The sequence below is a fragment of the Myxocyprinus asiaticus genome, chromosome 40 (assembly GCF_019703515.2).
Source record: "Myxocyprinus asiaticus isolate MX2 ecotype Aquarium Trade chromosome 40, UBuf_Myxa_2, whole genome shotgun sequence".
Taxonomy (NCBI): domain Eukaryota; kingdom Metazoa; phylum Chordata; class Actinopteri; order Cypriniformes; family Catostomidae; genus Myxocyprinus; species Myxocyprinus asiaticus.
The window spans coordinates 24,186,792-24,200,135 of record NC_059383.1 but is presented as its reverse complement, the minus strand read 5'-3'; the positions used below and the strand labels follow the sequence as shown (position 1 = coordinate 24,200,135).

At 38.2% G+C, this 13,344-nt stretch overlaps 1 protein-coding gene across 1 annotated transcript in view; it reads left to right on the top strand.

Moving 5' to 3' along the window:
- LOC127430918 (membrane-associated phosphatidylinositol transfer protein 3-like) overlaps positions 1–13,344 on the top strand; it is a 105,059-nt gene that overhangs the window by 14,700 nt on the left and 77,015 nt on the right. The window contains exon 3 of the mRNA XM_051681059.1: positions 11,882–11,986. Coding sequence (XP_051537019.1) covers positions 11,882–11,986 — 105 coding nt within the window. The remainder of the gene's footprint in view (positions 1–11,881; positions 11,987–13,344) is intronic.

Sequence of the window (13,344 nt, the reverse complement as noted above, 5' to 3'; positions counted from 1 at the left end):
AGCAGCTGCGATAAGAAAGGAGGATGATTTTCCAGGGGTGATTGCGGGAGGTGTGCCGCATAAGCTACTACTTTACGCAGATTATATTTTATTATTTGTCTCTGAACCTACTAGATCTATGCCTTGCCTCCACAGAATTATTAATTCCTTTTCCAAGTTCTCAGGATACAGAGTCAATTGGGCTAAATCCGAAGCTTTGGCTCTGACAGCGTACTGCCCAGTAACTGCTTTTCAGCCGGGCGCCTTCTAGTGGCCCAAACAGGGCATTAAGTATTTGGGTATTTTATTCCCAGCAAATTTGTCTGATTTAGTTAGTGTTAATTTTGACCCTTTAATAAAAAGTTTTTCGAGCGATGTCAGCAGGTGGACTTCATTACATTTATCTATGATTGGGAAGGTTAATGTTATTAAAATGAATTGTATTCCAAAATTTAACTACCTGCTACAATCTCTCCCTGTAGATGTCCCCCTCTCTTATTTCAAGGAATTTGATAGCATAGCGAAGTCCTTCATTTGGAATGGTAAACGTCCCAGATTGCATTTTAATAAGTTATATAGGCCGATAGACAAAGGAGGGCTAGGCCTACCCAAGATTTTGTTTTATTACTATGCGTTCAATCTCAGACATTTGGCTCATTGGTCACTTCCACCTGAGAGAGCCCCTTCCTGGTTTGTTATTGAACAGGCAGTTCTTGCCCCTATTTCGCCATTACAAAGCATCTCTATCAAACTAATCGGAAAAGTTAAGTTACACCCCGTTATTTCGCATTTACACTTGGTATGGACTAGAGTGTCCAGATTGTTTAAATTGGACACTTATTTAAATGTTGCCTCGAGCATATGGCAGAAACCATGACTGTGTATTGGTAAGTCTCCTTTCTGCTGGCCAGAGTGGCCAGCTTGCTACACTCGGTGACCTATATGAAAGTGGTGTGTTGAGATCATTTGAAAACTTGGTCCAACATTTTGGGATCCCCAGACCTCAGTTTTATAGGTATTTACAACTGCGCCACCTGCTTTGTACTATTTTTGGGAGTAGCACACATCCCCCTAAGGAGGCAGATGCTTTGGGAGAGGTGATTGCGGCTTTTGGAAAAGGTTATGAGGCATCAGTGTACTACTCCCTGTTAATTCAGAGTATGGGGGACGGAGCCTCAAGAGAGTATGGTAGAAAGAATTCAACTTGGCATTGGAGGAAGGAGTGTGGGCTAAGATTCTTAAAAACGTTAAGTCTGCATCTAGTGATGCAAGGGTGCATCTTATACAATTCAAAACTTTGTATAGATTTTATTGGACCCCCTCTAGACTGTATAGGCTTGGTCTTAAAGACACACCCACCTGCTGGAGATGCCAATCGGAGGATGGAGACATGGCCCATGTTTTTTGGTGGTGTGTCGAGATCCAGAAATTCTGGTCGAAGGTGTTAAATGTTGATTTTATATATATATATATATATATATATATATATATATATATATATATATATATATATATATATATATATATGTTTACATTTCATTGCAAAAAAAAAAAAAAAAAAAAGAACCATTTGGTTTGGTAGTGTTAGTTTAATGGCTGTATCATGGCGGTTGTATGACATTGGGACTTCGGTGGCTGGTGTGTTAATGAGCCAGCGATTGCCTGCTCGCTCTACCCTTGTCTCTGTTCCTTCATCTTTGATGGACATGCGGTCTCCCGCCCCTGAGCGCCCAGCTGTGGCACAAATCCGCCCCTGATGTGACAGTCTCCTGTATGCCTTTTAAGTGGCGTCTGTTCGCTAAGTGGTGTTCTTCCCGAAGGGAAGACCCCCAGAGATGCGCAGTTGGATCAGTGCTTTCCTTCCTGCAGGAGAGGTTGGAAGGGAGGCTGTCCCCTTCCACCTTGAAGGTGTACGTTGCCGCTATAACAGCACACCACGACGCAGTCGACGGTAAGTCCTTAGAGAAGCACGACCTGATCATCAGGTTCCTAAGAGGCACCAGGAGGCTGAATCTCCCCAGACTGCACCTCGTTCCCTCATCAGACCTCTCTGTAGTTCTTCAGGGTCTACAGAGAGCCCCCTTTGGGCCTTTGCAGTCAGCCGAGCTTAAGGCACTCTCCTTGAAGACTGCCCTCCTGACTGCGCTCACTTCCATCAAGAGGGTAGGAGACCTTCAAGCGTTCTCTGTCAGCAAAACGTGCCTGGATTTCGGTCCGGGCTACTCTCACGTGATCCTGAGACCCCGACCGGGCTATGTACCTAAGGCTTCCACGACCCCTTTTAGGGACCAGGTGGTGAACCTGCAAGCGCTGCCCCAGGAGGAGGCAGACCCAGCCCTGTCATTGCTGTGTCCGGTGCGCGCTTTACACATCTATTTGGATCACATGCAGAGCTTTAGAATCTCTGAGCAGCTCTTTGTCTGCTCTAGTGCACAGCGGAAAGGAAGCGCTGTCTCCAAGCAGAGGATCGCCACTGGCTCATTGACGCCATAACTATGGCATATCACGCCCAGGACATGCCGCCCCTGATAGGGCTACGAGCCCAGTCTACCAGGGGTGTAGCGGCCTCCTGGGCCCTGGCAGGGGGTGCCTCTCTAACAGACATTTGCAGAGCAGCAGGCTGGGCAACACCCAACACCTTTGCAAGGTTCTACAACCTCCGGGTGGAACCGGTTTCGTCTCAGGTAGTGGCACGCAATACAAGCGGATAAGCCCGGGATAGCCAGCCGGGTGTATCGCTTGCACATAGTGCCTTCCACCTCCTTTTGAGCTGAAGATGTGTGCCATTAATTCCCAGTAGTGTTCACAAGTTTTGTTCCCTGGTTGACTTCCTCCGAGCCCTGTGGCAGTCGAGTTTTCGGAAAGACTCGCTGCTGGCCCAGTACACATGCTAACTAAGAGCTCTGTTCTGGGGTAGGGGCTCCGCATGTGGCGGTTCCCTTTAAGGATAACCCCATGCGATATATATCTTCCGCTAATGCGTTTCCCTGTTGGCAAACTGCATCTTCCTTGGACAGAGCCCCTCTGCCCCAGTCTCCATGTTCGTAGTAACTCCTCCCCCATTGGGTAAGATCTACCTTGAAGACTCTCCACATGGTTGGAAAGACCATGTGACATATTCTTCCACTTAAATATCCCCCCCTCTCTTTGGTATGAGGCACACAGTAGTCTGCCCACCACACACCGCCAGTTCACATAGCACAGTGCAGTCAATTGTGGCGTTTCGTATAGGGACTACTCTCTGTAGTCCTTCAGGGTCTACGGGGAGCTCCCTTTGAGCCCTTGGAGTCAGCTGAGCTTAAGGCACTCTCTTTGAAGACTCATAAAGAGCTCTGGGGGAGTTTACGTGACAGCCTGGTGCGCTGGCTACGAGGCACACAGCAGTCTGCCCGTCACACACCGCCACTTCACGTAACACCGTTCAGTTAGTTGTGGCATTTTGTATAGGGACCCCTAGTGTCACTACATCGACACAACGTCGAGTGAGTGACAGATAGGGAAAGTCATGGTTACTTTCGTAACCTCCGTTCCCTGATGGAGGGAACGAGACGTTGTGTCTCTCTTGCCACAACTCTGAACTACTTGCTGAAATGGCCAGGACCTTATCTCAGCTCCTCAGGACAAAACCTGAATGAGTGGTTGCATACCAGCTCCTTTTATACCCGTCTATCCGGGGGAGTGGCATGCAAATTCCACTCGCCAATTCTCATTGGCCTTTTAAAAAAAGATCAGAGGTGTTTGAGGCTCCCAAGAGTGACCCCTAGTGTCACTACATCTACACAACGTCTCGTTCCCTCCATCAGGGAATGGAGGTTACGAAAGTAACCATGACGTTTTATACTGAGCTAACAGCCTTTTCTATCCCCTACTGATTAAACCTCACAACATTTTAATATTTTCATGAAGACATTGTTTATTAAGTTTATTAAACTGTTTTTCTCATTGGGACTGCAGTCTTGTAGGTAGAAGCAATGTTGGCAAAACACACATCCACCCTAACATGAGTGTTATGGCCCTCAAGGACAAATAAATGTGAAACACATTTAAATCAGTTTTACTTAATTCAGACTATGTTTTGCTTATATTTCCATTTATAAAAATAAGAGTTATTTCTTCAGGGTGGCTTTTTAGAATACAGTGTGCGGTGTAAAACCAAAATGATTAAGTAATACCAGAGAACTTATTAATGACTCACACAGATGTGTTGATGTGATTTCTTGTGACAGCCAGTAGGTTTATAATTGACTCAGTTCAGTTATTCATGAGGTACAAATTGCCTGGTGGTATTTCTCAAGCAGCCACCACTCTCAAGTAGCGCAAGTAGACTTTCTGTGAATGTTCATGGAAAAACTGTTATTTTGTTAATTCCAATATGAAAGCATCTGGAATTGCACTGAAGGGGCTGTTATGGATGGTATCTACACATTGCAGTATTTCTTTCATACCAGGGGCCGGATTCACGAAACGTCCTTATGAAGAAATTTCTTCTTAAGTACCATTTGTTTCTTAAATTGTAACTTAAGAAAAAAGTTACGAATATTTTGTATTCCCTGATAAACTTCTTAAGAAAGTTCTTATCTTTTTTCTTAAGATTGTTCTTAAGAAAACACTTAAGAAGCATTCAAATTCATGAAAAAAAGTTCTTAAATATCGTCGTAAATAACATCTTAATGTTAGGATAACCTCACAGATGTCTTAAATTCTAAAAGGTAAGATGTTTAATGAATTTACTGGGTTTTTCATGTTGAGTCTGAAGTTGCAGTGGACTGAAATGTTATTTTAGATCAAAAAATATTTTTGACTGTTTTGTGTTTAATTATATTTTTATTTTCAGCTTGTAAACCATGTAAATACTATCACCAAATTCAAACAATAATTGTTGTTTTGAAGTTTCTTAATGTGGTGACCAATTATGGTAATAGATGCGCTGCATATAGCGCTCTCTCTCCACAAACTTTAGGCTTCTTAATGTAGTGACCAATTATGGTAATGGATGCGCTGCATATAGCGCTCTCTCTCCACAATCTTTAGAGTTCATAGAAACACAATAATTATAACATTAGAAAGCTGAGACTTTCTTTTTTACACCCCATCCACATCCCAATTGGAGCTGGGCACAGCAGAGGCAGCCTCTGCCACCCTTTCCATTTACCCACCTTGTACTTTCTGACGTGATATAATTATCAAGCTTCCTAAAGAGAACTTTTTCCTTGCAGTATTTCCTCAACAAGAACATCCAGCTCTTGTCTACTGAAGTTTTTGTTTCTTTTCTTTTCCTTCATTCCAAATTAAAAGTTAGCAAATTGTTAGCAGCAAGTAAATTCTTCTATGATGGTTAATGTCATTAAACTAACACATCTCATGCACTTTACATTGAAAAAAATTATTGTGAGGTGCTTGCTACTTTAAAAAAAAAAAAAGGTTAAAGGTTTATCTTAAGAAATTTCTTAATTTCTTTCTTAAGAACATTTTTGTGAATCCGACACCATTGTCTTCTCACACATATTAAGTTAGATTGTCATCACTGGTAGTGTACCTGCCAGTTATTATGGTTGCAGTCTCTACAGAATCAATTGGTGACTTCAGAATTGTAGCTAATTTTAAAGGGATAGTTCATCAAAAAATTAAAATGATGTCTTCATTTAGTCACCTTCATGTTGTTCCAAACCTGTATGACTTTCGTTCTTTGGTGGAACACAAAATGAGATGTTTGGCAAAATGTTAGCCTTAGTCACTATTTGGGCTGTCACAATTATGAAATTTGGCTGATGATTAATTGTCAAACAAATAATTGCGATTATGACGATTAATTGTCTGTTTTAGGGCTATGATGATTAATTGTCTCTTTTAGGGCTTTCACGATTAATTGTCATATAAATTGTCATATTTCATATTTAACTTCAAAGATATAAATCAAATAATAATATAGGGATATGTGATTTTCTTTTTAAGGCTTTAAAAACACATAAATGACAAAAAATTATGTTTTAAATATCAAAATATTTCTATATACTTAAAATATGTCTCTCTTTTTGGTCAAATGTAGTTTTAGTCAGGTTTAAATTAACACTGTTGTTTTGGAACTCCTGTATTTTATATTATATATGTTTATAAAAAAAATAAAACATATTTTTTTTAATAAATTCTGTATATTATATTATATTATATTATGCAATAGTAAATATTTCTGTCATTATATTATATTATATTATGCAATAGTAAATATTTCTGTTGTAATTTCTTCACATTCACATGCTTTTTAATGTTCTTCGATTAAACCCAGGAGCCCTTATTTCTCATGAAGCAAAACCTTTGAGATTTTGTTTCATTATTTTATCACTCCACTGAAATAGTCCGTCCAAGTAGGTATAGCTGCAAGCCGGAGACCTCCAAATGGGAACGGAATCTCCAAAAGAGTGCGGGGTTACTCCAAAAGGGGGCGTGGTTACTCCAAATGGGGCACCCTATATCTTCAATGGCGGTTTGGATTGACTGCCACTTTTTGGAGCAATGTCTGCCCTTTTCAGTCTGCTGATGGCGCACACATCAGAGCGCGTGAGAGAAGCGGTTCATGGCTCAAGCTGCTGGTTTACATCGGTTCATGGCTCAAGCTGCTGGCTGACAGCCGCAGTGTGGCACAGTGATGCTTGGAGATCAAGTGAATGACACACAAACATGCCGTTGACGATATTTAGCCTATATATTCACTTAAAATCCCCTTATTTGGGCATTAAAATGTAATTGGAATTTGAAGTGCACAATAATCGTGGTTACCTCAAATAACCGTAGTTAGATCAAATAACCACGATCAGACGATTATTTAATAATCGCGACAGGCCTAGTCACTATTAACTTTAATTGTATGAAAAAAAAAAGGATTCAACAAAAGTGAATGGTGTCTTCCAAAATTTGTGTTTACCGAAGAAATAGTGTCATACAGGTTTGGAATAGCAATTCATTTTTGGGTGAAAATGCCCTCACATAACATTTTTACTCCACATAAAAGCAAGTCTCAGCAAAATGGAAATAGTGAATGGAAATAACACATGACAAGGTCATCTAGAGAGTGTAGCTTTAATATTTTATGTGCATGGTATTGTCTTGAGAGTGTGTTCTTGTACAACAACAGCCGAATCTAGTACTTTTTTATTTTTTTTACTGTTTTATTGTTTTACTTTATCTATTTGGAGGGAAAGATGAAGATGTGTGTGCTTTTTTCTGCTCTTAAATTTGCATTCTACATCATTCCAGTGATAATACCACTGAAGTTGGTCCAAATATTTAATGAGCCCATCAGTAAGAGCCCAAAAAGAGGGCCACTCATTTGTCTGCATCATACTGTTGTCTCCTGCGGCCACACAGCCCTTGAAGATCTGCCCATTTATTACTGCAACACTTGTCAGACTGTGCTGTATGGTGCCAGCGGGTACTACATTCATGTCGTTCCAAACCTGTATGACTTAAAAGTGAAGTGTGACTAAGGCTGTCAGTCACTAGCATTCTTCCTAACATCTCCTTTTGTGTTCCATGGAAAAAAGTTGACATTTGTTTGATGAATGACAACAACTTGCCAAACATTCACCCTTGATACTTGCATTACGAACATTAGTATGCTGCTTCCATTTGCGTCTGGATAGAATAGTTTTTGGTTTGTTTTGCTTTCTCGGTTTCTTGTCAGAGCTTGCCTCATTTCCTTTTCTTTTCTGTTTTTTTTTTTATGTCTCGGTCTCTCCCTGTCATTTGCCTTTGTTGTCTGTCAGCTGCTTTCTCTCAAATATTGATTTTCTAAAGAAGTTGTTGTACAAAATGTATGAGTAACCTGCCATCACACAAATTTCATCCAAAAGATTGGACATGATAACATGGTTTGAGAGTTTCTCTAATGGATACTGTTGGATTTTTGTGTTGCTAAGTTGCAAATATTCTTTTGGCTTTTGCATTCATTTTCTCTTAGTACCCACCTACACATTGCAACTCCATCTCAGATCCATCTCTATATTTCTTTTCACATTTCTCCCTTGTACTCCATTAATATGCAGACACATCTCTGCAGATAAACAAAGATACAAGCAGCACACACTTACACACTTGACATGCTCAGCCATGTTACCATTGTTCTATTACTATATGACTCTCCATAAGTAGGCTAGTGTTCTTCTAAACACACACACACACACACACACACACACACACACACACACACACCACATGTTGGTGCAGCTATCCTTATGAGGACTCTCCATAGACATAATGATTTTTATACTGTATGAACTATTGATTCTATCCCCTAACCCTACCTCTAAACCTAACCCTCACAAAAAACTTTCTGCATTTTTACATTTAAAAAAAACAAAAAAACAAAAACAAAACATAGTTTAGTATTTTTTTTTTTAGCTATTTGAATTATGGGGATGCTAGAAATGTCCTCATGAACCACAGTTATAGCATAATACCCTTGTAATTACCAGTTTGTAACATAAAAACACATACACACACACACACACACACAATCAGCCCACTGGACACAATCACTCAAAATATAAAGCATTCATACTGATATATTATAACCGCATTCTCTTGCCAGAGTGTCAACATATTACAGCTCAGTCTTTCTACACCAGCACTACATCAAATGGTCGATTGAAACAATGCAACATTGAACTAAATATGGGCTATCCTTATGAGGACTCTCCATAGACATAATGATTTTTATACTGTATGAACTATTGATTCTATCCCCTAACCCTACCTATATTATAACCGCATTCTCTTGCCAGAGTGTCAACATATTACAGCTCAGTCTTTCTACACCAGCACTACATCAAATGGTCGATTGAAACAATGCAACATTGCACATCCGTGGGGATGTGCTATATGGCAAACCGTTTTAACACTTAACACCCTGAAGTCCCTGTATGCATAAATTAGGCATATGTGGTATCGTTTGAAAGCTTAGAATCTGTACTTTTCAGAGAACCCTGTCACTTTTGCATTTATTTACATAAAATAACAAAATAAGGCCTGAAAACATTTGTCACAAATTGGCCCCACCTAGAGGTTACGTTGTAGAAATTTTAAAAATGAATATAAAATTCCTTCACATAGCATTTAATTAGATCCGTCATATATCAAATGAAAGCTTTCATTCTCAGGAAGGTGCCTGTACTTTTTTTTTTTTTTTTTTTCATAATACCACAGTTTGAATTATTTAAAAAAATATCACAAAGTGAAATTTTATTTCGGTAAGGCATAAAATGCAAACATCTCTTTTCTTTGCTGACCACTGATCTGTAAGCCCAAAATAGCCTCAAAATTTACATCAAATCTTACCTTGGGTTGTTATCTTTAAAATTAGCTAAATAAATGACTTGTTTACTTGTTTGTTAGCTTGCTTGGATGAATAATCCAATGTTGTGTAAAAAACAAATTACAAAAAAATATGAAGTCTGGTAGAAAAAGTATGAAAAACATATCATCAGCAAAATAGGTTTTCATCTATAGAAGATGAAATGTTACACAGCATTGTAAAGCTGGGATTCTCTGTTTTCCAATGACACCTAGATTGGGCTTCTAGACAAACAGTGTGGAAGCTCTCAGTACTTAAAAATAAAAGACTTGTTGTCTATGGGTGAGCGCTAAAATTCGTTAGAGCACCACCTACATTTCAGATCAGTATAATGTGATGGAAGGTGATAATGGAAAAATTAATTTTTCTAGTACTTTCTGCCATCCAGTGGAATAATAATAGAAGAATTTTTTCTTGAAAATTGAGGACACAAAACTGAAATGGCATGCTTGTAAACATTAGATATTAATAAAAGATGTTTAAAAAATATTCTATCATAAAATTTTAAACATATACAATGTTATTGATTAATTATTTCAATAATTTCTTAAAATTTAGGGGGTTATCTGTAAAATGAGACCATTTATGAAATTAATCCACTGTATGTGTGAACAGGGAGCTTTTACATTTGAGTGTGAAAAATTTTAGGCAGCAGTCCAAATACTCCGCAGAGCGAAAGAGGTTAAAGGAAAAGTTCACCCAAAAATGAAAATTCTGTCATTATTTACACACCCTCATGTTGTTCCAAACCTGTATGCTGTAAAATGTTTAGTGGAACACAGAAGTAGACATTTTTGTCTTATTTATAATCTTTTTAGACATAAATTGACAGTTCACATAGTGACCATGGCTGTCAAAGTTCAAAAGGAAAACAAACAAACAAACAAACAACTCGTGCGCTACATTCCTGATCTTCGGAAGCTATATAGTACCTTTGTTCGAGGAACAGCTTTTCAATTTAAGTCATTAACACAAGCCTGTTCTTCACAAGCTATCATATGACTTCAGAAGACTTGGGATATCCCGAGCCATGTGAACTACTTTACGATACTTTTATGATATTTATTTGTCCGTTGCTCACTATGAACTGTAATTGTATCGCAAGAACTGTGAAAAGATTCTTAATTTTTTTTGCATTTTTTGTTCGCAGAAAAAAAATAACAACGCTATACCGGTTTAGAACAATATGAGGGTGAGTAAATGTATGTGAGGGTGAGTGTAAATTTTTGGAACAGCTGTCCCTTTAATGCTTCCTTTATTTGTATACAGGTTTGCCAACCCTGTCTCATGAGACTACATAATAATATTATGTTGGCACGTACAAAAAAGTGATTACATAAATAAATATGGGATGAGTCACCAAACATTTGATCACAGATTTTTTTAAATGTTGAAGAGGCAGCTAGCTAAAATTGTATGCCTGTATTGTATCGATTTGAAATTCTGTTTGTTGATTGGTTGGCCTTTATGAGAATAAAAGTCATACCTTTTCGTACATGCCAAGACGTACGATATCTTACAGTTTCACCATCTCATATAAATTATTATGCCTTCTCATTAGACTATGTTGGGTTTGCATTTCATTTCACTTACAGTACTTCCTATATTCCTTCTTTTAAGCAAGTTTGGTGTCTTGGAAGTATTCATTTAAACATAAATCCTTGGCCATTATAAAACTGACTGTCGCAGATGGTCAGAGAATGACCCCACGGCATCTAGCAGCAGACTTATCACTGACTGATATGAGCAAAATATAATTTTTAGATTTATTTATTAAATTGTTGGAGAGAGAGTTCATCCTCAAGAACTGGTTAATGTGCAACTGGAGGAAAACAGGACAGAGTTATTCATTTTCATTAGTTTATAATCATCTTATTCCACAGCCTCCCCTTCTTCTCCTTCTCTCCCTGCCTTCGGCACAGCCGAATAAACCACAGCCACAGGGCTGTGGTTTATTTTTGGCTCCATTTGAGTTGTTTTTTTTTTTTTGCCCTTTTGTCTCTGTGTGTTGTACCGTACCTCTTTTAAATAATTCCCTGAGAGCATTTTCCTCTTACCTAAGTTTTAAGGGCATTTCATGGAGACATGGCCTAGAAATAGTATGTAATTAATAAAAGAAGCTACTATTTTAATAATGGTCAGTCTCAAAGAAAAACAAATACCTTTTTTACCCATACCTTTTATGAGAGCTGTTACTGGCAGTAAAGGACACATGAAATCTGTGTGTGAATGAATATTGATAACAAAAGTGATGCAAGAAGTGATTTGATTCTCAGCTATGGATTGTTTTATGGAAAAAAATAATGTCCTTGATCAGTGGTTTTCAACTGGTTTTGCTTCAAGACCCTAGTTTGCCTATTTTGGCTATCTCTGACCAAATGACAGATGTCAAAATACCATAGTGTTTGATTGGACACAAAGCCTTTGATGTCAACAACCATTTTAGGATGTGACCCACCCATTGAGAACCACTGTCCTAGAAATATGACAACATTATAGACCTTAAGTTAATTCACTGTATTGAATGATGGCTTGCCATGTCCTGCTGGTATGCAGATGTTATGGAGGGGAAGACTGCCATGCTGCTGGGGATGAGCCAGTGGAACTCTAATGACCTGGTGGAGCAGATTGAGACGCTGGGACACCTGGAGCACTCAAGAGGTACAAGCACCAATTTAGATCTCATACAGGTCTCCTAAAGAGGTCTGTTTTCCATGTTTTTGTATCATGAGGTATTCAAGAACAATCATTTTTTCTAAGATCTTCACATACAAAGTTAAAGGTAACACACTATAAATGTCTAATTATATTATAAGAGCTAGTCCTACATAACCTCACCCTTATACAGTAAATTATATTCATTTAAATAAACATTTTGCTGAAAAGTAAAATTACTGTGAAAGCCAAAGAGAATCTCACTACTGCTCCTTCCTAATTTGTTAGTCTATACCATAAACAGCAATTTCCGTGGCACATAGTTTTTTTTCTGAGTAACTAAAAAGAGGGAAGTTCAGCTGAGTGACTAATGCTACAGATACAGCATAATCACTGTTTTCCTCTCATGTTCTGTAAGCTGTGTTAATACCACAGGACACAAACAGTGAATTAGTTGGATGGGACATTCAGCAGCACATAACTCAAATATTTAACCTCCCTTAGAAAGATTCTGTAATACTGCATGAAAGATGTAGAGTTTCTGAAATACTGCTTGAAAGCTACTTCTAAATTAGGAGAAATAGGCAGCTCACTTTTGCCACTCATTTAAGAAAAATTTGTTTCATCAGACTGTGAAACAGTTATACTGAAGGAGCATTTGGACCGCATTTATGTGCCAGCATGATAGAACGTCTTATCAGAGTTATTTAATTGATCAGTCCACCAGTGTTGTTTGCTCCAAGCTGCTTCAGATGTGATGAGATGTAAGTTTGTTTGGAGAAAAACCTTTTTTTGAAATCTGGGTATTGTGAAAGAAACAGCTGTATTCACACTTGTGTAAAAAGGTCTCTGTAGGGTACAAATGGGCATAAATGGGGGCTTGAAGAAGTGTAAAGGAAATGGTAAAGGACATTTGTTTTGATTGAAAAATGTATTTAAATCTAAAGGCACCTAGAGAGATCTTTATCCCACACTTTTATTATTTAATTGGTGCTTTGGCCTTGATCTTTGCCTTTTCAAGGCTGGCCTTTTTTTTTTTTTTTTTTTTTTTTTTAATCACCAGATACAGTACTTTTAGTTATTAGATTGAAATACCATTGATTTATTCACCTTGAACACAACTGAAAATTGTGAAAACTTAAAAGTGTTTTGTCTGAAAATGCAGTATATGTGATCATTTCAGGGATTCTCATTAGCTACTCAAATTTGCAGCATTTAAAAATATATTTTGTTAAAGGAATATTCCAGGTTCAATACAATTTAAGCTCATTCAACAGTATTTGAGACATAATGTTAATTAACACACAAAAAAATATTTTTACTTGTCCCAAAAATCAAGGTTACAGTGAGGCACTTACAATGGA